This window comes from Solanum tuberosum, unplaced genomic scaffold (genome assembly GCF_000226075.1).
Source record: "Solanum tuberosum cultivar DM 1-3 516 R44 unplaced genomic scaffold, SolTub_3.0 scf00201, whole genome shotgun sequence".
In the NCBI taxonomy this organism is placed as follows: Eukaryota; Viridiplantae; Streptophyta; class Magnoliopsida; order Solanales; family Solanaceae; genus Solanum; species Solanum tuberosum.
In genome coordinates, this window is record NW_006239126.1 from 1,119,767 (window position 1) to 1,145,257 (window position 25,491).

A 25,491-nucleotide genomic window follows, 5' to 3' on the forward strand; every position below is an offset into this window, starting at 1 on the left:
TAATAATAATAATAATAATAATGATAATAATAATAATGGGCAAGTGTATTTGTACTCTTTATAAACTAAAATTATAAATATAGTTTGGCACATCATTAATTCATTTATACCCAAAAACTTTTCTCATCATTATCATTTCATTAAAAACTAATTAGCGGCTCTAGATCTCTTTGCTTCAACTTCATTCTATTTATTTGTTTTAGAATTTTTTTTTACTAACCGTGCAATTCTAATTTTACTCGAAATTTAGTTTGGAAAATCTATATAAAACTATATACTCCCTCTGTCCCAATTTATATGACTCACTTTCCTTTTTAGTCAGACCCCAAAAAAATGATACATTTCTATATAAAGTAACAATCTAACTATAAAATATCTATTTTACCCTTAATGAAATGATTTGCAGCCACACAAATTTCTATCATTCATTTTGGACCACAAGTTTTAAAAGTCTTCCTTTCTTTCTTAAACTCCGTGCCGAGTCAAAGTACCTCATATAAAATGGGACGGAGGGAGTAGTTGGGAAATGAAAATGGTGATTTCACACCTCCAAAGCTCAGCATCTATATATGTTTTATTTCTTTTTTCCAGATTTTTTAACTTTCATCCGTATTTCAATAAAATCTCAAATTTTCGAAATGATTTTCCTAATCAAAATGATTACAGTATGATTTATGAGCCTTAATTAAGGGAAGCGGAGGAGATTTTGAAATTGAATTACATCTTTCACTATATACAATAATTATATCTTAAATAAGGAGAGGAAGAGATTCAATTTAATTGGATAGAGTAAACAACTTAGTGACTCAAAGAAGAAAAGATATAGAATAAAGCTGGTAAGGGAGCTTAGCATTGAATAAATAAAAAATGTATTCCCGAGAGGAGTTAATTTTCGAACTTCTTAATTTTCAAACAATTTGAAATAATCAGTTTTATATAAAATAAATAAATAAGTAAATAAATAATATATATATATAAATCTAGCGCATCTTTGAGTTCTACTAATTTGCTATTTATTTTTGTCCTTTCCAACTCTCTATTTGACCACTCAACTTTTAATCTAATTATATATAGTGGTCTCTGAGTTCATTCCAATTATATTGTGATAGTTTTTAAGTCTTTTTCCATCTTCAGATAATTTTGTATCACATGTTGAAATTAAATTAGAGTAATTATCAACGATGATGATGATATTATAGTTCTCTTTCTATTTAATTCCACGAGTTGATGGAGATATTTGGTAAGTTTTTATCTAATAGATTCATTATTACTTTATAGTTCGTCTACAATTTTCACTTGAAAGTTATTTTTGTTGCTGCAATGATAATAGTGTGTTACAAGCATTTTTCTATTCTCTGTTATTTTTCTATAGAGTAGAAAATCTCAACGACAACTACAACGCTCAGGTTATTTTCCCCCATATTTTCTGCTAATTCCCTACCATTTTGAAACTTATACTTGTGAGATTACGAATAATGTAATGGTTAAATACTGTTTTCCTTTATAGTAGATTGCTTTACTACTCTAATATAACGTGAATTGCTTTATTTCTACTTTATTATTAATATTTAATAATAGTTGGCTTAATATTATATTTACCATGTTACTTCGTGGTCTAAGGATGTTTGTGCATGTCTCTTATAACTTTTATGATTTTGAATATCACAATAATTCTCTTTCTTTTTAAATTTAAAAACATGTAATCTTTTTTTGCTTTCGTAATAGACCCGAATAGAATTGTTCAAGAAAAACTACACGAAATCAAATGAAAGAGAGAACTCAAACATGTAATTTGGTTATACTTCTCCTCTTATCCTATATTATGGGTTTTAGTAGGAATAACTACTAAAAGATGTCATTTTACTAATTATAATCCTTAGGCAGTGAGACCGGTAGCACATAATGATTGGGGCAGCAACAAGAATGATACAACTTAACATGGCTCAAACGTGCAGCGCATGTGTCCATGACTAGTATTATTATAAGTGGAAAGCTCCAAAGTGTAAAGTTAGATTACCATTTTACCCCTACACTAAATAAAAAAAATATACATCATCTCATTAATTATTAATTAGATATTAAACTTTAATTACCTCTAAGCTTGCTGAATATCATAAAAAACTGGAAAAATATGAAAAGTCACATTACATTATTTATCATAGTCAACCATTAACATTGTTTTAAGACCTTTCCAAACTATATCGTTGTTTTAAGAAGTCCAAAAAAAATGTTTAAATACATTATCCAATTAAATGTGAAATTAAAGACATTAAAGAAAATGGAAGATAAAAAGATTGTGTATCAGTTTTCAAAACCCTATTTTGAATAAATTAATTTCTTAGAACTCTTGTCTCTTCATTTGCCTATATTGAATGAAGATGATTTTTTTCAAATTTATAAATACAGATATTGAATAATATCAAACAAGCGTATGATGAAAGGTTAGTTATACAATTGCTAATTGCCAGATCCTTACTTTTATTTTGATCTCTTTGTATTATTTAATTTTAGATTTCATGATTTATATGTATATCACATTTAATTGTATTTATGTTTGTCATTTTTTCTTTCTCAGCTTGGTGGCATCAAGATTACAAGCAGCTATACTATATGATGATAACTTCCCTATTTTGTTGTTTTCTCTGTGGTAATTTCTTAACAGAATTATCATTTTTGTAAAGCATCGATATTTTGGACTTTCAAATCATTTTGGAACAAAAGTTATAGTGCTTCAAGATACTTCAATTCATTTTTTAAATGAATTTGAAGTTATATTTTTCTAAGTGACAGGATAGTTTCTACATCTACAAATTAGGTATACAATTCTTTTTTATAATTTTTTTTTTTTTAGTTCTCATATGTTTGTTTAGTGTTGAAGTGCTGGTATTATATTTCACCTCTTCTGCATCAACTAAATTGAGAAACTTGTTGATGCATTTTTACAATCTCATATTTAGTAATGTCCAAATTCTTGCTTTATAAAATTGTATTATTTAGGATTTGTATATATTATACTTTATGTGTTACACACTATAATTGCATATAATTATACATTTAATTGTTTATGCAGGTAGGTTATGAGAAAAAACAACGTATGAAATTCTAATCATTTAAAGTTCACACATTAACTTTTGAGGTGAAGGCAGTGGATGGTGTTTAGTGATGCAAATGATGTTTTCTTTCTTGCTTTTATGTAAATATATTTCTTTATTTTATTGTTTGAGTTAACTTTGGATATATTTGAGAATAGTATGTATATAAAATACATTACAACTTTTTCTTTCTTCTGTAAACAGGAATAAGGCTTTGCCTTTTGTTTGATTTTTTATGTCCCACGTTTCTATCGTAATGAAGGTTGTTGTGGGGAGATCTTTGTGTCACAGAAGATTGCTTTCAATGATCGCAAAATCATATAAAAAATATTGCAATACTATAATTTCTCTTCTGGAAGTCATAAAAGAAAGAATAGGTATACGTTGGTTTGATAAACCAAAAAAATATAACCCCGGCTTGCTTTTGTCACTCAAGCAATAACAGTTTTTCAGTTTGATTTTTTCTTTAAATTTGTTGTCATTTCTTATTCTTCATTCTACCTATCCTCTAATTTTAAAATAAAATACACTCTTTATGTCCCCAAATGAAGTATTGAAGTTGAAAATATGATGGTCGACATTTTTAAATATTGAGTAAGAAATACTTTTACTTTCACAATACATATATATCCATTTGGAGGCTTATGTCAAATGATTTTATTCACGCTAAATATAAGTGAGATTAAAAATTCTGTATAATGTTACTATACCTTAATTGATAATTTTACTTGTTGTTACACAAAACAGACTTTACAGAAAGAAACAAAGTCAAATTATAACTTCAACAATTAGTTTTAAACTATAATTGTTGTCTTGCCCATTCATTTCAAGTTCAACTACGATATCGCTTTAACATATATAAATATTAATTATGTATTTTTTTTCTCTTCTAATTCAATATTGAATCCCATACACATGTTTTAATAATATTTATGTTTTGAAAGTATGTATTAACTGATAGGAATACACGTGCGACGCACGTGTCCAAAACTAGTATATATATATATATATGAGAGTCGTGTTTTGTATGATGAACTATGGAAATGAGATCCATTTGAAATTAATTCAAAGGTTTCTATACAGTTTGTATCTGCAATTCAAGTGTGCCTGAATTACCAACAAAGTTCAGTAGGTCTATTCCAGAATGCACATCAGACATGAGCTTCCTGTTTGTAAGATAAAAACTAGTTCAAAATTTATCCTTTAAATTCAAAATACTGTAAAGGTGCATTTATTATAATTATAAAAACTGCTAAAAGAAGTTTCTTGGCAATATTCTTATACATGCATCCTAACTATCTGCACATTAATCAACTTTAAGTGTATATCTCTTCATTGCTAAACAGTTATTCCCTTTGTCCCTTTTTACTTTTCCAATTTACTTATCTCTTTTTACTTACCATTTTTGACAAATCAAGAAAAGATAATATTTTTTTACCTATTATACGTTCAATATTGAGTTTTTCTTCTTCAGCAAAGAAGATGAACGGTATCTGATTAAATATTTGAGGCCATGATTGTCAAAGACTTCAAATTTTGCTGGCAATGAATCCAAAGAAAGAAAGCATTTTTTTGCTGAAAATTGAATGATGAACGAAATGCCAAACAAACTCTGCTTTCCACGTTTCTTATAATACCAACAAAGTGCTTTTTCCGTTTCAATTCAGGGGTGACTCTGCTTCGTTTTCATCGTACTGCTCTTTTTATATTCATCTGATCCTTTCAACAAAAAAAAGGAAAAAAACTTTTAGCTGTGCAAAAGCATGTCTCTCAAATTCTTCAAACCCCTTTTTGATTCTTCCCCATGGCTCCTTCAACAACTCAATGTTGAGCAAAAGGCTGTATTTTTCTCCTTTTTTCTTATTTTTTTAGCCTTACTTTGGGGTTTCATCAGTAACTCAAACAAGGGATTGCCACCAGGGCCTAAAGCTTTGCCCTTGATAGGTAATCTCCATTCTCTTGAACCTGAACTTCATACCTATTTTGCATCTCTTTCACAAACTTATGGCCCCATTTGTAGACTCTGGTTTGGTAAAAAAGTTGGGATTATTATTACTTCACCAGCCTTAGCTCGCGAGGTTCTTAAGGATAAAGATACCATTTTTGCTAACAGAGATGTGACTGCTGCTGGAAGAGAATTTTCATATGGTGTCAATGACATACTTTGGACTCCTTATGGACCGAAATGGCGAATGTTGAGGAAGGTTTGTGTTCGCGAGATGCTTAGTTCTTCTACTTTAGATTCTGTTTATGCACTAAGGCGAAGGGAGCTTAGACAATCGATCAATTACTTTTATAACCAGGCAGGATCGCCTGTGAATGTTGGTGAACAGATGTTCTTGACTGTGCTTAATGTGATTACAAGCATGTTATGGGGTGGCACAGTGAAGGGTGAGGAAAGAGCTAGCCTTGGAGCTGAATTTAGGCATGTTGTGACTGAGATAGCTGCACTGTGCAGTATTCCCAATCTTTCCGATTTTTACCCGGGCTTGGCCTGGTTTGATTTCCAGGGTATTACAAAGAAGATGAAGGTGTTGGCAAAGAGATTTGATGAGATATTTGAGAGCATAATTGATCAAAAACAAAAATTGGACAGAAATGGTGTTGGCCAAGAAAGCAAAGACTTTTTGCAAGTTTTGCTGAAGTTGAAAGATGAAGCAGATGTCAAAATACCTCTAACCATGACTGAAATCAAAGCCTTACTTATGGTATGTTTATCAGTTGTGCATTCTACTAAATTTGCTTTTTCCAAAAAGAAATCTTCCTCTCCCCAGTTATCACTGCATTATTATTGAGTAACCAAGATTGCATTTGTCATCAACCATTCATACCTTAATTTTTTTGGATCAATTATTAGCTAACAATGACCATGATGGCAGATTTATTTTTTTTATATTAAAAGGATCAAAAAATCATTGTGGCATATGGGAAATAAATTTCAGAAGAATCAGCTTCGTAAATTCATGTCCTGAGCTGTTGGTTGCGTTCTTCTGGTAGGAAAATTCACTTTTATTACATGTGGTGCTGGTTACAATGTTTGCATTTTATTTTAAATAGTCCATCTCCTTACCTGTTAGGCAGTTAACGGATAGAAAATTGGTTTATAGTAATATTAGTCATAATAAGAGGATCAAATGCTAATAAAAGTTAAAAAGCAGGATCATAAATGTTCTGAACTGTTAATTGCGACCATGTTATTGGACTGACTTAAGGAAAGAGTCGGCAAATTTAGCATCAGATAATATGTGACTTAACTGTGAACCTTAAACTGAACTCCAATATAAGGTTCTACAATTAAAAAATTGTTATACATGATAATAACTTCACAAATACTATGGACAGGATATGGTCGTCGGTGGAACTGGCTCAACCGCCAACACAATTGAGTTTGCCATTTCTGAAATATTGCGCAACCCCGATATCCTGAGGAAATTACAACAAGAACTAGCTACCGTTGTGGGAAAAGATAATATTGTGGAAGAGTCTCATATTCAGGAATTACCATATCTCTATGCAGTGATGAAAGAAGTCTTGCGCATGCATCCAGCTGCTCCACTACTGGTGCCACATTGTCCTAGTGAAACATGCACTGTGGGAGGATACATTGTTCCTAAAGGATCTTGTGTTTTCATAAATGTATGGGCCATACATAGAGATGCTTCTACCTGGAAAAATCCAACAGAGTTCCTTCCAGAGAGATTTTTGCAAAAAAACTGGGATTATGGTGGAAATGATCTCAACTATTTCCCATTTGGTTCTGGCAGAAGAATCTGTGCGGGGATAGACATGGCAGAGAGGATGTTCATGTATTCACTGGCTTCACTCATTCATTCTTTTGATTGGAAATTGCCCGAAGGAGAGACATTAGACCTTACAGAGAAGTTTGGTATTTCTTTGAAAAAGAAAATGCCTCTGGTGGCTATACCTACTCCAAGATTGTCCAATTCAACACTGTATGAGTAAGATAAAAATATATCAATGTTATGTGCTAATGTCTTTCAAAGAATTGTAAGGTAAGGTACTTCATTAGGAATTGTATGGTAAGGCCTAGCCCCCCTTGCTTGTACTTATCCTTATTGATAACTTTTTATTTTTAATAAAAGACCGCTAGACACTCCGTTTAGTGATAAATTTGGAGGGAAAAAAATGTCTTTGATTTAAATGTATGCATCCACTAACAATCAATGGACCAGGTCCCCTGACAAAATAACAGTGTGAAAAAAATAACTCAAAGTAAATCAGATACAAGAATTTTACGTGAAAACCTCCTTGTTCAAGGGAGGAGAAAACTACTACCTGTCTCACAGGATTTCACCACAAACTCCATTCCACTAAAAACGGAGCAACATTCAGATTACAAACTCTTTTAACCTAGGAATTAAAATCTTAATCCCTTCCCCCTCACTATAACAACTCTGTTACAAGGAAAAACTAAGCAATAACTCTATTGTCACTAAACCTACTAACTCTCACTACATGAAATGTGTGAATTACATGGGGATTTTCTTAGGGATTGGTATGAAAATCCGCATGAAACTTAATCTAACATATTGTACATGATAAATTTGATATAATTTATTATATGACTTTCATTGTGCTATGAACTAAAAATGAAAACATACTAAAAGAAAGTTATAGAGTCCTTTTAGTCTATCAATGCTTGCCTTAACATAGGTACACAATTGGTTATAACTAAACTATATCAAGATCTCTTGAAACTTATCAGTATTCTTACAACATAGAGTTCAAATTTTGCTGGCGATGAATCCAAAGAAAGAAACGATTTTTTTGCTGAAAAATGAATGATGAGCAACATGCCAAACAAACTTTGCTCCTTTCCAAGTTTCTTATACTACCAAACAAAGTACTTTCTCTGTTTCAATTAACATCACGAGATTCAGGGTAGGTGACTCTACTTCGTTTTCATCGTACTGCTCTTTTTGTCTTCATATAAATTATCTCAACCTTTCAGCAGAATAAAAAAAATAATCTTTAAGCGGTGCAAATGCTTCAGATGTCTCTCAAATTCTTCAAACAACTTTCTGATTCTTTCTCATGGCTCCTTCAACAACTCAATGTTGAGCAAAAGGGTATATTTTCCTCCAATTTCCTTGGTATATTAGCTGTACTATGGCTTCTTTGGTGTTTCATCAATAACTCAAACAAGGGACTGTCACCAGGGCCTAAAGCTTTACCCTTGATAGGTAATCTCCATTCTCTTTGTTATACCCCATTTTAACCAGGTCAAAATAGTGTACAACATTTTGGTGATTTCTAAAGTTAATTGACTAATTTAAGAAGTCGCCACCTAATTTTTTACGGTGAATTAGGGCACCTAAATTGATTAAAGTCGTTGTCTAAAGTTAACTTCATTTTAAGGTCTACTAAACTTAAGATTCTAGGTAAGGGTTCAACTAATCTAAAGGGAAGGGGTTAGGCATCCTTTAAGATCCATTAAAAATGGTTAACCGGCCGAACTTAAATTTATTAATTAGGCTAAATGTAAGAAAGTAAACATCAAGTTGGAATGCTAAGTGTACAATAATCAATTTTGGAAAATTGTTTCACATGAAATCTAACTTGTGAAAATAAATTTGAAAGTGAAGGTTTTGAAGGCTAACGTGATTCTTGTTTTAAGAAAAGGAGTTGTTTTGCAAGAATAAACCTTTTTCTTTTAAAGCCAAACTAACAGAACTTCAAAGTTGGTGGAAGGAATTACCATATATAAACTTATATAAGAAAAACCTGATTTTAAAATTATGAAGTAAGAAATGTTTTATATACTCCAAAAGGCTATTTTTAATAACTACTTTTATTAGTATTATTAACTAGTAAAAAATAACATTTGTTTTAAGGAAAAAATGCTACTCAAAATCAATACAGAGGGTTCAATCCTAGTCAAATGCACACAAATGCTCACATTCACAAATAAATCAAGTTATTGAACTCTAGTTAAAAATATAAAATAAGTAAGGCATAGAAAACAATTAAGCATCACAGAAGCAAGAAAATGTCCACAGCTTCCCTCCCATTCTTTCATTCTTTGTTCGTATGTATTTGAAAGAGATCGAAAGGCTGGAAGGAAGATAGACATGAGTTTTAGATCTAGCGGCGGGGTATCGAGTCTCAAAGCATGACTCTTGTGACAAGCGAAAGTGTTTATGAACATTCCATTTGTCCACAGCTTCCCTCCCATTCTTTCATTCTTTGTTCGTATGTATTTGAAAGAGATCGAAAGGCTGGAAGGAAGATAGACATGAGTTTTAGATCTAGCGGCGGGTATCGAGTCTCAAAGCATGACTCTTGTGACAAGCGAAAGTGTTTATGAACATTCCATTCATGCTCCCAAAGTGTACATGTAAAAAGAAAAGGAAAATAAAAAAATTAAACAAAGTGATTTAATTCTTAACAAATATTTACAACAAAATAAGCAAACAAAGTTGTAACAACACACTACATTACGCTTTTGATAACATGAAACAAAGCAACTTTGTACCATCCATAACTAAATGTATTTGAAGATGCACCAAATCATTTACTAATTCGAAATTGATTTAAAAAGAGACATCAAACTGTTAACAAAGCAGCCTTTTACTTTCTTACCATACTAAAGAGAGGTTGTTATATCATGAAATGAAAAGATGACTTTAACTAAACTACTGCAAACTTTTCAAGAATCAATATTCAATATAGTCACATTTAAATCAAAAACTTAGCCAAAACAGAGATATTGAACTAATTAACTAGCTTAGATACGATATCTAATCACATACACAATATTAAACAAAACAAATAAATTGACAAGAACAACCCTTTAGCAAACAGATTTCAACGAATACTCAAGAGTTTAGAACTCCCTTTTTATGATTAAACATAAGTATGCACTGCAATAATAGTTTAAATACGCATGATCCATAATAGTATATCTAAAATTAATACTAACTTTCAAACTAAAGCTATTACAGAGAAGCATGAGCTCATGTATTACTTATAAAATTTAAACAAAGAAAATGGACTACTGTAACCTTCACGGTTCCCATACTTCAATAAATTCTAACATGATTTTTAAACAGATTAAGAACTTAAATTAAGAAAATAAAGGAAGAAAAGTTGAGGTTACCGTTTATGGGGCAGTGAACATGGGTCGTCGGCAAGGATCTCCTCTCGTTCCTCCGACAAAGTCGAGCAAATAGAGACTAGAGTAGTAGATGATGATATCAAAATGTAGGAAGTAGTGTTCTTGTGAGTATTCAAGTTTATTGAGTGATTTTTTAAGCCAGCCAGGAAGTCATCCCCCTGAACTCCATAAAAATGAGAAACTTTATAGAACATTTTTGATGTTCAAAGCTTTGTATTTTGGGCGGGATTTTTGGATTTGAATTTTGAATATTGGTCAAATAGAGTTGTTGTGAATCTGTCATCTCTGCCATAAAGAATCAAAATCCAAAAGTTCTTTGGCCTTTTGTGTTGACCAAATTAAGAGGAGAGATGAGAATGAGGGAGGGGAAAGCAACGGTACATATCTTTTAGGAGAAAGAGGTGAAGTTACACCAAAATGGAGTGACCAATCTTTTATGATTTAAACATTGATGGAGTTTTATCTAGAAGTAGAAATGATCGGGAGAAGAGAAGGACAACGTTGATGAATCTGGGTTAAAGAATGGTGTCTAATTAGTTTGAAGTGGGCTGTTGTGTTTGGGCTAGAAATGGGCCAACGTGGGCTAGAATTAATGGGCTGCATTTTGGATAGCCTAATTGGCCGAAATAGCTTAACACTTTGGGCCTTTTTCTTCTTTGAATTAATTCATTTGAGCTTCTAATTTACTAACTAGTATAAAAATATATATAACGTAAAAAGTTCAGTAAGTAAAAAAAATTGAAATAAAGTAACGAAAATCTATTTTAAAGAAGACGACAATAAAGTACTAATAGTAACATTGATAAAAAATATAATTTTGAAATAGTGAAAATGATACTAAAGATGATAATCATAAAAATAATAAAAGTTAAAGTAATATAGATAATTACGATAGCAATAGTGATAAATGGAAAATAATAGTGAATTAGAATCTATTCGACTTATTAGTAATTTAGAAGCTCAACGAAATAAATTAGAAGAAAGGAGGGACAAAATTTGGTGTCAACACTCTTGATCCTGAAATTCATACGTATTTTGCATCTCTTTCCCAAACTTATGGCCCCATTTGTAGACTCTCTGGCTTGGTAAAAAACTTGGGATTATTATTACTTCTCCTGCCTTAGCTCGCGAGGTCCTTAAGGATAAAGATACCATTTCTGCTAACAGAGATGTGTCTGCTGCTGGAAGAGAAATTTCATATGGTGGCAATGACATACTTTGAATCCTTATGGACCGAAATGGCGCATGTTTAGGAAGGTTTGTGTTCGCGATATGCTTAGTAGTTCTACTTTAGATTCTGTTTATGCACTAAGGAGAAGGGAGCTTAGACAATCGATCAATTACCTTTATAACAAGGCAGGATCACCTGTGAATGTTGGTGAACAGATGTTCTTGACTATGCTTAATGTGATTACAAGCATGTTATGGGGTGGCACAGTGAAGGGTGGGGAGAATTTGTGGGTCACAAGCTTGATACGTTATCACTTGTGTGAACCTCCATTTATTCCGAGTGAATTGGTTGAGGTTATTTCTCTCTATATTTTGTACTCTCATGTTTATATAGTGGATTACTCATCTCCTTTGTGGATGTAGGTCGATTGACCGAACCACGTTAAAATCTTTTGTGTCTTTGTATATTTCTCGTTTGTCTTCTTACTCATGGTCTTTCGAGGTTTGCTTTGCTAGCTTTAGCGTTACACCTGCTTATTTAGGTCCTAACACGGATCAGGTCCCTTGACACAGCAAGAACAATAATGAAGAGTAAACAATGAAGAGAAAACAACACAAACAGTTTATGTGGAAACCTCCTTGCTCAAGGGAGTAAAACCACGACCTATCACACATAATTTTCACCTGTTTTCACTAATCTTCTCAAGCAAAAGTGAAACACAGATTTCACCACCAACGAGATTAACCTCTTAATCTCAATGCTAAGTAATACACCTATTACTTACTGAGCCTAAGCAGATACCAGACTGCCCACTAAGCCATCACTCCTAGATAACTTAGACTTTAACTAAGCAGATACAGCACTGCCCACTAAATTAACTAGCTCCTAGATGATTTAGAATTTGACTGAGTAGATACAATATTGCCCACTAAATCAGTTAACTTTAATTGATTTAGACCTTTTACAACTAAAACAAACGAATTGATTCCTTTACAGATTAGGAACAGATTTACATTATAAGCACTGAAGTATGAATCCTAAGACAACTGTGGCAAATGCAGCTCTATCAGGTCCCTGTTGCTTTTTTGGAGAATACTTCACGAAAATGGGTCTTTGCTTATGTACTTGAGAATTTTCAAGAAGCAAAAACTAAGGTTGTGTCTATTGAAATGAACCTTATAAAATGATAGACACAAAGCTCCAACTCAACAAAGACGCTTCAACACTCTATCAGGTCCCTTTGTTGAGCATGAGCATTGTTCTTCCTTGAAGATGGCCTTTTCTTTTTGAGCTTATGAATTTTCAGAAATACACAACTTTGTTTGCTAAATCTTGAGTGTAACATCCGGTAATTTGAAATATCTATGAAGAGGCTTAAAAATTGAAAATAGTCATTTTTGGAATAAAATTGAAAATCTGGAAATTTGGCTGTGTGGAAATCAGTGAGTTTTTGGCCAACTTTGAGCGGTCATAACTCCTATATCAGGATGAGTTAGGATTAGTTCCAGTTATGTTTGGAAAGCCCTTGGAATGATCTTTCCAACTCCACCGAGTTTGCTCAATTCCGAGTTCGTATGAGCGAGTTATGCCCTTTGAAAGTTGGGTAGTGGGCAGGGAATCCGTCCGGAAATTTAAGGGCATTTTGGTATTTTCACAAATCATTTCTTTTGAGGTTATATTGTTGTGTTAGACTTATTCTGGATCATTTTGTTCCATTATAAAAGAGTAAAGAGTTAGGGTTCTTGAGTGAAGATGAGGAGAAGAGAGAAAGAAGAGAAGAAGAAGAGGAGATCAAGGAGTTTCCGTCGAAGATCGTCGTGGAAATCATCGGGGGTGATCCCTATCAAGGTATGTGAGTAGTTAGTGTAGGCTGATTCCTTTCCCCCACACACCAAGCTCATTTTTTTTATTTGAGAAAAGATTGGATTTGTTGTTGAAGTTGTGGAAGTTGTTGAAGTTGTTAGTTGTTGTTGTTGAAATTATTGATGGTTGTGGGATATGATTGGGTTGTGTATTTGAGTTGTAATCTATTGTATGTTGAGAGATTGATGATCCTTAGTGTTTGGGGTTAGATCCATTGAAGTAAGGATGGTTTAGAGTTGAAGAAAAGAGGGAGAAAAGTCGAGTTTCTGGGCGAGGGGGTTGGCGCGTCGCGCCTACCAGCGCGCCCCAAAGGGGACTCTGAAATCCAGCCCTTGGGGCAGCGCGCCTCTCAGAGCGCCAGCAGGCCCCCTCTGAAGTTTTAGGGCTGGCGCTCCGCGCCTTACAGAGCGCCAAGGACACCAAGTGTCCCCTTTCATTCCATGCTTTCTCATGCATGTTCCTTGGTATTGTACCTATATTTTATGGTTGTTTCCAACACTCTAAGGTACATTTAAACCTCCCGAACTCATCCGTAACATGTGATCAAACACTTTGAATTCATAATTCAATTCAAGGAGGGTTAGAAGTCAAGTGAAGTTAGAAGTCAAGCAAAGTTAAGAAGTTAGTTCAAGCAAGTTTCAAAGTTGTTCAAGAGTCCTTATTGAACGTTTTCACTTCATTCTAAGGCTCAAGTCGCAAGTCTAGTAAAGAGTAAAGAGCTTAGAGTTTCAAGCTAAGTAAGAGGTCTCAAGTTTCAAGTTGAGTCAAAAGCTTAAAGTTTTCACTTCATTTTAAGGCTCAAGTCGCAAGTCTAGTAAAGAGTAAAGAGCTTAGAGTTTCAAGCTAAGTAAGAGGTCTCAAGTTTCAAGTTGAGTCAAAAGCTTAAAGTTGAGTTCATTTCTCAAAGTCAAAAGCCGTTGATCCAGCTGAGCACTCTAGAGTCAGTGGTGAGCCTCCTTGCTTCCGGAGGACTCGATTGTTTTGTTCTTTTAGTTTTGTGTTATTAGGATGTTGCAGGGTCTGTCCCAACATCCCTCTCAGTATGTTAGAGGCTTCATAGACAGTCAGTCAGTTAGTATTGAGTCTCTCATCTATGTATTTATGTAAATATTCTATTTTGAGACTCGAGTTGCCTTTTTTGCTAGATTTCATCAGATAAGTTATTTTATGTCTTTGCATGGCATTGAGTTATTCTGTTGAGTTAAGTTTCTGCTGAGTTAAGAAAGCCAGGCCAAGGGTTCGCTTGGGGCCAGAAATGGTCTCCGAGTGCCGGTCCCGCCCAGGGTGTAGGCTCGGGGCGTGACATTGAGTTTGTGTTTTGGAGGAGAGACTATCAAAAGGACACAAACTCTTTGGGACGAGGCTATTGGCTGAGAGCCTGCTGTTATGAAAAGTTATGCACCAACCACATCAGAGTTGGCAGCTTTTTGATAGTTGTCTCTTCGTCCTTTTCTCATACGCAGACTTTCCGAGACCAGGTCCCTTGCTGCGTTCTTTGATGCTTGAGTTCTTGAAAAAGACTTGCTAGTTCTCTCTCTTCTTGAATGAATAATGTTGTTTGTTTATTGCTGTATATATCAGTTACCAACAAAGGTTTTGACCACTTAAACAAACAACTTCGTCCGCCCTTTCTATTAGTGAAGTACACTGCACATCTCACCAACCAACCTGACAAGATAGCTGTAAAGATAACTTTACAGTTGTGCACCACTTTGAATCTGGATGGAAGTACTCTGCCAAGGACCGGGTCCCTGCATTTGTGATGAGGATCATCTAATTAAACACCTAGAATATAACATTTTCCCCCTTTTTGATGATGACACACAAATATTCCTCATGCTGAGTTTATTCATTTATTTCCCTTTTCGTCAGTCCCAATACCAGAAGACCCTTTCCTGGATCTGGTCCCTTGTTGGATTCCTAAGTTTGTTAAATCATCAAAACTTAACCTCAGCTCCAGAATAACAGAAATAATCAAGTATCATGCGGAAGCTAGCAAAGCAACCTAGGAAGATCATGGGTAAGAAGATAAATGAGAAATATGTCAAAAGAAACATAAATATTTAACAAGGTTCAGTCAATTTACCTAATCCGCAAAAGGATATGAGCAATCCACTATATAAATAAAGATACAAAATATCGAGAGAAATAACCTCACAAAATTAACTCAACTTAAAAAGAGGCTCACACTAGTGATAATGTACCACTTGTGTCTCACAAAAATCATCCCCTAAATAAAACTCTCAGGACTACATAGTAGATGCAACCAAGTTAGAAGCAATGAGCCTCTTTTTATAGAAATAGTTTTGGGAACATGCTTCGCATGTTTATTCCAAAAACTTAATCTAACATATTGTAAATGATAAATTTGATATAATATATTATACTTTCTTTGCGCTGTGAACTACAAATGATAACATACAAAAAGAATAAAAATATAAGTTATAGAGTCCTTTTAGTCTATCAATGTGTACCTTAACATAGATACTTAATTTGGTTACAACTCAACTATATCAAGATCTCTTGAAACTTATCAGTTATCTTACAACAACATATATACAAAGACTTTATGATGATGCTAAAATTTTGTACTAAGTTACCTAACATAAGGAAAAAATTGATTCCCTTAGTCCTCATACTCTCATCTTCACTAATCATTGATTTGGTCCTCTAAGGTTTTACAGTTACAAGAGTGACATTTATGACATAGTTTTTACCCATAAAATCATAATCAATTAGATAATTAACTGGTCACTTTGTTACGAAGACCATGAGTCCATGACTCTTTGGGATCACTGACTAGCTAGAGTCATTATTGCATCAAACAAGAAGTATATTTAACAAAAAAATTATTAATTTTACTATATATATATATATATATATATATAAGTTGCTGAGATGAGGAGATTGGAGCCAAAAAAAATTTAAGCAATTTCATTTTTGATGTTAAAAGCAGCATGAATCACTTCAATAATCAAACTGTCTTCCTGCAAAACATGGCTTCAGAACTTCCAAAACATGTCTTGCAGCTCTCCTGACAGTTCAATGGTATAAATTAATGAACATCAAATACTTCTATATGTTAGCATGTTCGATAGATTCTAATAGTTATAATGTAATAGTTATTTGTGCAATGATCAGAGGCGGAGCTAGGTGGGGTTGTGGATTCGGATGAATTCACTAGCTTTTTTGTAGATCATGTAATTGTAATAGAAAATTAAATAAATATATATGTATATTAACTTGTTAACCCCTTATAACAAAATTGTTTGACTGCTCAGTGGAAAGGAACGGGAGGTAGAAATGTCTTTCGCACTAGTATTGTGGGTTCAAACTCTACCATCAATCTTCTGTTTAGAACCTCCAAACTCCTAATTCTTGCTCCGCCTCTGATAATGATAGTTCAATTTCTTTCCATATGTAGGAGATAACAGAAATTAATGTAGCATATTTTCAATATATAAAATTTAGGAATAGCAGATATTTAGGCATGTAAATTAAAAAAAAAAAATCTCCACTTGAAGCATTCATTCAGCAAACCTCACAAAGTAACATAGCCTAGTGCTTTAATTCTTAGAGTCATTCAACTGCTATTCCTTTAAAAAAAAATTGAAAGTTTTGGTTTTGTTAACTATTCGTCAACCGTTAGTCCTAAACATTTAGGGCTCTTGGTTAAATATCGATTTCCATTGAATCAACACAGTAACAGTATGAATGGGGACTGGAAAGATATCTCTGCTTCTTTTTCATTGCATGGGTCCACCAAATTAGTTTTTATCTTCATCGGAAATATCTAGTTCCTTTGGCAAATTAGTCTTCTTTTAATTATTGTCTCTAGTTTCTTCGAAATAGGAGTCTAGTTAACTTTTGATCTAAATTTTTGAATTGATTCAATTAGAATTATAATTAGTTTTAATGCGTTAATTTTGAATACTAAGATCAATTAGGCTTTTAGCACTTTTCTTGAAATTTGAGAATAAAAATCTCAAATTTTATATATCTATCAATTTATGTCTTTAATCTTTATAATTTCGCTTGCACATTATTTTTTCTTGTTTATTCAAGTAACTCGATTCTTATCAATCTTATACTACACAAATAAGATAAAATTATTTTTTATATCTATGATGTTAAATAGATGAAGGGCATCTGATTGGATATTTGAGGCCATGATGGTGAAAGAGTTGCTGGCGATAAATCCAAAAAAAGAAACGATTTTCTTGCTGAAAATTGAGTGATGAACAACGTGCCAAACAAAATTTTTCTCCTTTCCAAGTTTCTTATGAGACTAAACAAAGTACTTTCTCCGTTTCAATTAACGTCACGAGATTCAGGAGGTGACTCTGCTTCGTTTTGGGCTATTTATATTCATCTCATTCTTTCAGCAAAAAAAAAAATCTTTTAGCAGTGCAAAAGCTTCAGATGTCTCTCAAATTCTTCAAACCCCTTTTTGATTCATTCCCATGGCTCCTTCAAGAACTCAATGTTGAGCAAAAGGGGGTGTTTATCTCCTATTTTCTTGGGTTTTTAGCTTTACTATGGTTCCTTTTGTTTTTCATCAGAAACTCAAACAAGGGATTGCCACCAGGGCCTAAAGCCTTGCCCTTGATAGGTAATCTCCTCTCTCTTGATCCTGAACTTCACACCTATTTTGCATCTCTGTCCCAAACATATGGCCCCATTTGTAGACTCTGGCTTGGTAAAAAACTTGGGATTATTATTAGTTCACCTGCTTTAGCTCGCGAGGTTCTTAAGCATAAAGATACCATTTTTGCAAACAGAGATGTGTCTGCTGCTGGAAGAGAATTTTCATATGGTATCAATGACTTACTTTGGAGTCCTTATGGACCGAAATGGCGAATGTTGAGGAAGCTTTGTGTTCGCGATATGCTTAGTTGTTCTAGTTTAGATTCTGTTTATGCACTAAGGAGAAGGGAACTTAGACAATCGATCAATTACTTTTATAGTCAGAAGGGTTTACCTGTGAACATTGGTGAACAGATGTTCTTGACTGTGTTTAATGTTATTACAAGCATGTTATGGGGTGGCACGGTGAAGGGTGGGGAAAGAGCTAGTCTTGGAGCTGAGTTTAGGCATGTTGTGACTGAGATAGTTGAGTTGGTCAGTATTCCCAATCTTTCCGATTTTTACCCGGGTTTGACCTGGTTTGATTTCCAGGGTGTTATAAAGAAGATGAAGGTGGTTTTAAAGAGATTTGATAAGATATTTGAAAGCATAATTGATCAAAGACAAAAATTGGACAGAAATGGTGTTGTCCAAGAAAGCAAAGACTTTTTGCAAGTTTTGCTGAAGTTGAAAGATGAAGCAGATCCCAAAATGCCTCTGACTATGACTGAAATCAAAGCCTTACTTATGGTATGTTTATCAGTTGTGCATTCTACTAAATTTGTTTTTGTCCAAATGAACAAAAAAGAAATCATCCTCTCCCCAGTTATCACTGCATTATTATTGAGTAGCCTAGATGCAACCATTCATACCTCATCTATATGGATTAGTTATTAGCTTACACAGTTACACTGATCATGATGGCAGATGTTTTCTTTTTTATATTATAAGGATCAAAATCATTGTGGCATACGGGAAATAAATTTCAGAAGAATCAGATTCGTAAATTCATGTCCATTACATGTGGTGCTGGTTACAAAGTTTGCATTTTTGTTATAACAGTCCATCTCCTTACCAGTTAGGAAGTTAACGGATGAAAAATTGGCTTATAATGATATTAGTCATTAATAAGAGGATCAAATGCTAATAAAAGTTAAAATTAGGATCATAAATGTATTGAAGAATTATTGTGTAATAAATATTAGATTCGTATATTCATGTTCTGAACTGTTAGTTGCTACCATGTTATTGGACTGACTTAAGGATAGAGTCGGCAAATTTAGCACCAGATAATATGTGAAGACTTAACTGTGAACCTTGAACTGAACTCCAATATACAGTTCTACAAATCAAAACTTGTTGTACATGATAATATATTCACAAATACTATGGACAGGATTTGGTTGTCGGTGGAACTGACACAACCTCCAACGCGGTTGAGTTTGCCATGACTGAAATTTTGAACAAACCAGACGTCTTGAGGAAATTACAACAAGAAGTGGATACAGTTGTGGGAAAAGATAACATAGTGGAAGAGTCTCATATTCAACAGTTACCATATTTCTATGCAGTGATGAAAGAAGTCTTGCGTCTACATCCAGCTCTCCCACTCTTGGCTCCTCATTGTCCTAGTGAGACAGTCACTGTTGGAGGATACACTGTTCCTAAAGGGTCTCATATTTTCGTAAATGTATGGGCTATACACAGAGATCCTTCTATCTGGAAAAATCCAACAGAGTTCCGTCCTGAGAGATTTTTGCACAATAAATGGGATTATAGTGGAAATGATTTCAACTATTTCCCATTTGGTTCTGGCAGAAGAATGTGTGCGGGGATAGCCATGGCAGAGAGGATGTTCATGTATTCATTGGCTTCGCTCATTCATTCTTTCGATTGGAAATTGCCCGAAGGAAAGACATTAGACCTTAAAGAGAAGTTTGGTATTACTTTGAAGAAGAAAATGCCTCTGGTAGCTATACCTACTCCAAGATTGTTCAATCCAACATTGTATGAGTAAGATAAAAAAAGTATCACTGTTATGTGCTAATGTCTTTTAAAGATAAATATTAATGAGCATTGAATAATTCTCTCAAGTTTCCTATTTATAGATAACTAGTCCTGGACACGTGCTTTGCACGTATATTCCAAATTATTAAAATAAAATTGTTTACAATTTACAGATTTTGAATAGGATAAAGGAAGAGAGTAAAATGTTCTGTGAATATTTCCTTACAATCATACTCAAAAATCAAAGTACATACTGAGTTCTTTTATTTTTCAAAGAATATTTAGTCATTCTTGAACAACTCGATGTTTGATTCATTATAATGACACAAGAAACTGTTATCAATTTTTTTTTAAAAAGAAAATGATTGTAGTACTTAAATCATGACAAACATGGAAATATGATTCGACTACAAATATAGTGAAGCTGGTACTTTACCAATTGATCAACAATAACTTAAAAGTAGTAAGGTTTTTGTGTTTTGTGCCCCTACCTAACATATATTTGTATCTTTTTCAATTACATTTCATCCTATATCTTTTAACAATTTGCATCCTAGCCTCTATATTTTCCTTCAAAATCATAAAAAAGATGTATATTGTATTGTTATTTGTAACGACAAAATAGGGAACATAAATTCAAATATCCCTCAACTAATACTACTATTTTAGTTTCTTATTTAAAAATTAAAAACAGAGCAAATGTATATTTGAGTAGAGAAGAAAAACCTCTGGTGACATCGCATTTGACGGAAGGAAAATATGAACACCTTTAGACTGCAAACGGTCTATTCCAACTGCAAAATTTCAAATCATTAATCAAATTTCAAAAGAACATCCAAAAATATTTTGAGGTTCATACATTGAAAGTAAAAAAAAAAACTTAGAAAAAAATAGATAAAATTTGCAGAAGAAAATGTTTTGCCCGACAAAAGAAGAAAGATTGGACAGAGATTATGTGATTTGACACTATGGTGTCAAATAACGAAGGATTAATGATTATGAATGAATAAATTGTGTAATCGACTATAACTTGAAACTAAGAAATGTTGAGAAAGGATTGTAATCTAAATTACTATGCATTAAAAAAAATATGTTATAGTAATAATTATTGGTAGATGAACCAATCATCCATATAACAGGTAGAAGCTTCAAACTAATAAATGTTGGAATGAGAAAAGGTACTTACTATTAAGAAATATGCTACTATAATAATTACCGGCAAATGAACCATCTATTATTTACTCGGTTTCAGTGCATCTAATATTATTCACTTGGTTTAATAATTATTAATAAATTTTATATTTTAAAATTGTAGTTGTTGGACTTTTAATGCTACCTTTATACAATTAAAATATTTATTATTTATTAAGATTAAATTTTAAATGTTTATTTAGTGTAAAGGAAAAATGGTAATTCAGCTTTTCACTTTTGAGCTTCCCACTTTTAATAATATATGATGAGTGATGTTTTCTTCTAATTATGACTGAAATGACTCAGTATCATGCGGAAGCTAGCAAAGCAAGAAAACCATGAGAAGATAAATGAGAAATATGTCAAAAGAGACATAAATAGTTAAAAAGGTTCAATCAATTGACCTAATCCACAAAAGGATATGAGCAATTCACTACATAAATAAAAGATACAAAATATCGAGAGAAATAACCTCATAAAATTAACTCAACTTGAAAAGAGGCTCACACAATTGATAATGTACCATTTGTGTCTCACATATTCTCCCTCTAAACAAAACTCTCAAATTCCTAATTAGGACTACATTGTGGATGCTACCAAGTTAGAAGGAATGAGCGTCCTTTTAGAGAACTAGTTTTGGGAACGTGCTTCGCACGTTTATTCCAAATACTTAATCTGACATATTCTTTGCGCTATGAACTAAAAATGAAAACATACAAAAAGAATAAAAACTAAGTTATAAAGTCCTTTTAGTCTGTCAATGCTTTCCTTAACATAGATACACAATTGGTTATAACTTAACTATATCAAGATCTCTTGAGACTTATCAGTTATCGGTGTTATTTAATAAAATATTGCATGCAGGTTTTTAAATTCTTCTCTTTTAGTACGAATAAAGAAAGTTATGGGAATTAAAAAATGTAATTGAAGTTGTATAAACTACACATAAATATGGAGGCATGCGTATAGATTTATGGATAAATTATGGGTTAAGGCTATAAAATAAATTAGTTACATTTAAATGTCAATAATTCCAATAGATTAATACACCCTTACATATTTTCTTAATACTATTATTCCAGTAGATCATACACCCTTACAATGTTATTAATAATAACTATTATTTAGAATATTATATTTTTCTAGAATATTTTTACCAAAATAAGTCATTATTAAAATCAATTCACCAAAATAATATGTTTTTCAAAATTTTACAAAACTAGCATAAACGTATTTCTCAGTAATGTTTTAGGTTATATTTTATTCAAAAAAAAAAACACAAAGATCTGACAGAATAAATAGACATAAAACATTTTTGTCAGTAACGTTTTATAATTCGTTACTCGGAGGCACGTTTTACCGCCAAAATGTGAATCACAAAAATGTTTCTCTAGAATGACTGAAAATTAAAATTCATCTTATACATGCCTCATTCAACTTTTCACTATTAAAATGAATATATATATTACACATACATTCACTTGAAATATATATGATTTTCTTTCTTTTTTTTCTCTTTTCATACAAACAATACTTTTGCAAGAAAAACGAGAGTGAGGAGGGCTTTACTACATGATATCAATTAATTTCTTTGTTTCTTCTATTATGATGTAGCCATTATATTTTTTTAATAGTTGTTTTTCTTAGTTGTTACATCAGTTTTAATTCAATAGCCTCTATATCGATAATCTAATATTTAATAATCATAAGAAATTGATTAGTCTAATATTTGGAAGGGATAGTGCCTTAAGGTTTCTCATATGATTTATTTACAAATTTTGAAATTGAAAGGATACAAGACACGCTCCAATCTGTGCAAAGCCTTCCTCATTTTTTTTCCTTTTGTTGTAAAAAGTATTGTCTATGTATGAAAAGAGAAAGAAAAGAGAAAATGATATATATTTCAAGTGAACATATGTACAATATATATATATCCATTTTGATAGTGGAAAAAAATTAAATAATGAATGAAACATGTATAAGATTGAATTTTAATTTTGAGCCATTCCAAAGAAATGTTACTCTGAGTCACGTTTTAGCTGTAAAACGTGTCTCAAAGTAACAAATTATAAAACGTTACTAACAATAATATTTTATGTTTGTTTACTTTGTCAAATTTTTGAATTTTTGTCATAAATTTTTTTGAATAAAATATAACATATTTTGTTGAATAAAATATAATATAAAACGTTACTGAGAAATACGTTTATACTAATTTTGTAAAATTTCAAAAAAGCGTATTATTCTGGTGAATTGATTTTAATAATGACTTATTTTGATAAAAAATTATCTTTTCCTATTCCAATTATATCATTGATTTGGTCCTCTAAGTTTTCACTGTTACAAGAGTGACATTTATGAGATAGTCTTTACCCATAATATCATAATCAATCAAATAATCAACTGGTCACTTTAATTTGTAACTTACAGATGAATATGATCATTTCATTACTCTTTAGTTTGCAATTAAGTTAGGAGGTGAAAAGGTTGTAAAATATTTTGATTAATTAATATTTAACTTATTAGATATTTATCACATTTTGAATTAGGATAGGGGGTAAAATGGTATTTCAACTTTTACCTTTGTGGCTTCCCACTTTTAGTATAACTAATTTTCGGACAAGCGTCTTACGCGTGTAACCCAATTTTATTGACCACAAAATTTTAAAAAATTACATAAATATTAGTATTAAGAAACATATTTGAGTTATAAATTTTATACTAAAGAAGAAGTGCAATTTCTTAAAGTGATATTTTAATCTTACTTGGCGAGCTCTATAAAAGGAAGAAATACTTCTCTAAAGAAGTCCTTGGTTTTCTTACTTTGGTTTCTAATTTGGCATTTAATTAGCAAAGTTACTGGACCTTGTTTCTTTTGGTATAATGTACATTCTCTTATTTACCTATTGATTTGGCGAAAATAACATTTTTAAATACCAACACTCAAGCAGAAAGGAGTAGAGAAATAGAAACATATGTTTATATTACCTCACAACCAACTAAAAATACATTTGGTGTAATTATATTTTTAGTGTCATGTGTATTTTTTTTATTTTTTTAGTGCATCAATTAAATATTGAATAAGGTATATATAATTTTGATAAATAATATGATATGTTTAAACGGTTGGAAGCTGAAAGTGAAGAAAATAAATACATGACACATTAAATTTGTAAATAAAAAGTTCATAGAATTTGTACAGGTCTAAAGGTAGATGAAATGTCTTTCCAACTAAATTTAACAGACAATTAATTTTTATAAAAAATAAAATGATAAATATACTTTTAAAAACCATTTTAGTAATTCAACTTTTGACTTAGACTCTTTTCACTTTTAATAGAATGATCTCGTTGACTTATATTACTAAAATCTAAACAAAATGAAGCTTAATTACTCCATTCTCATAATATTTTTTACATGATTTTAATATGAGGAATAGTTTTTAGTAGTAACAATTAAGGGTCGAAGGAATTCTTAAAGAAACAATCAAAATGTCCAAAAGCAAAATTGTCATCATACCAACCATTTGAATTTTAACACTACGAAAAGCTATCGTAAATATTAATGATTATGTTTAAGAAAACTATTAGGCTTAGTGCCGCATAAATGTAAATGTAACTCTCGTTTTTATTTGAAAATTAAATTGTTAAATCTCATATTGTATAAATTGTAGAAAAATAAAAAAATTAAACAAAAGGAGTGAAAATGAACACATATGTATGTGTTTGCAACACTATGTTAGATAGACGACAAAGTAACACAATCAAAATCTTTCATTTAAAGTAATAATCTTTTAGCAATCTTTATTTGAATTTCTTGTATTTAAACAAAAACATATTGCATAAACTATTCAAATATTATCAAACTCATCATGTATTAATAGAAGCTTTGTCAATTAAGTAGCACTTAAAAGAATAATAACACAAAAAACAAAGAAATAAATTCCATAACAATGCCAAATGTTACAGAATTACATAAAAGATGGGTTGCATACCAAATTTATTTTGGACAACCATACCTCAACTCCAAAAAGGAAAAGAAAAACCTAAAATCATAAGCTAACATAAAAAAAGATCTAAAGGAATATATATGTCATATCTTATACTTCTAAGCTTAACACTTGAATTATATTGTAAGAAAATTTCTCTTTTTAATTTCATAATGAAGCTCGCTGTTCTTTTCCTCAGTTAGCTTTTTGACGACATGTATCTATATCATTATCTAGGAAGATGAAAAGAGAACAGTAGATGATGAAAAAGAAAAGAAAAGAATATGATGATCTAGGAAATAATTTACTGGTATTTATAGTGATATTTAGTTGTATTTTCACCTACCAAATTAATGGAGCACATTGAATCATGATACATAAAATTTATTTTGTCACTTAATTGGAAGAGTCATTC

At 31.9% G+C, this 25,491-nt stretch overlaps 3 protein-coding genes across 3 annotated transcripts; all 3 read left to right on the plus strand.

Annotated features, from left to right (window-relative positions):
* The first annotated feature begins 4,855 nt into the window (after window positions 1–4,855).
* LOC107062136 (flavonoid 3'-monooxygenase-like) lies at window positions 4,856–5,887 on the plus strand. The gene is made up of 2 exons (XM_015312414.1): window positions 4,856–5,296; window positions 5,396–5,887. Exons 1-2 carry the CDS (start codon window positions 4,856–4,858, stop codon window positions 5,885–5,887), a joined length of 933 nt encoding a protein of 310 aa, XP_015167900.1.
* A 512-nt stretch (window positions 5,888–6,399) lies between these two features.
* On the plus strand, window positions 6,400–7,165 carry LOC102595133 (geraniol 8-hydroxylase-like). Its single transcript, XM_015312419.1, has one exon. The coding sequence runs from the start codon at window positions 6,438–6,440 to the stop codon at window positions 7,053–7,055; it is 618 nt and encodes a 205-aa protein (XP_015167905.1). The 5' UTR covers window positions 6,400–6,437; the 3' UTR covers window positions 7,056–7,165.
* A 10,514-nt stretch (window positions 7,166–17,679) lies between these two features.
* On the plus strand, window positions 17,680–19,907 carry LOC102595462 (flavonoid 3'-monooxygenase-like). Its single transcript, XM_006355467.2, has 2 exons — window positions 17,680–18,640; window positions 19,287–19,907. Exons 1-2 carry the CDS (start codon window positions 17,687–17,689, stop codon window positions 19,905–19,907), a joined length of 1,575 nt encoding a protein of 524 aa, XP_006355529.1. The 5' UTR covers window positions 17,680–17,686.
* The last annotated feature ends 5,584 nt before the right edge of the window (window positions 19,908–25,491 follow it).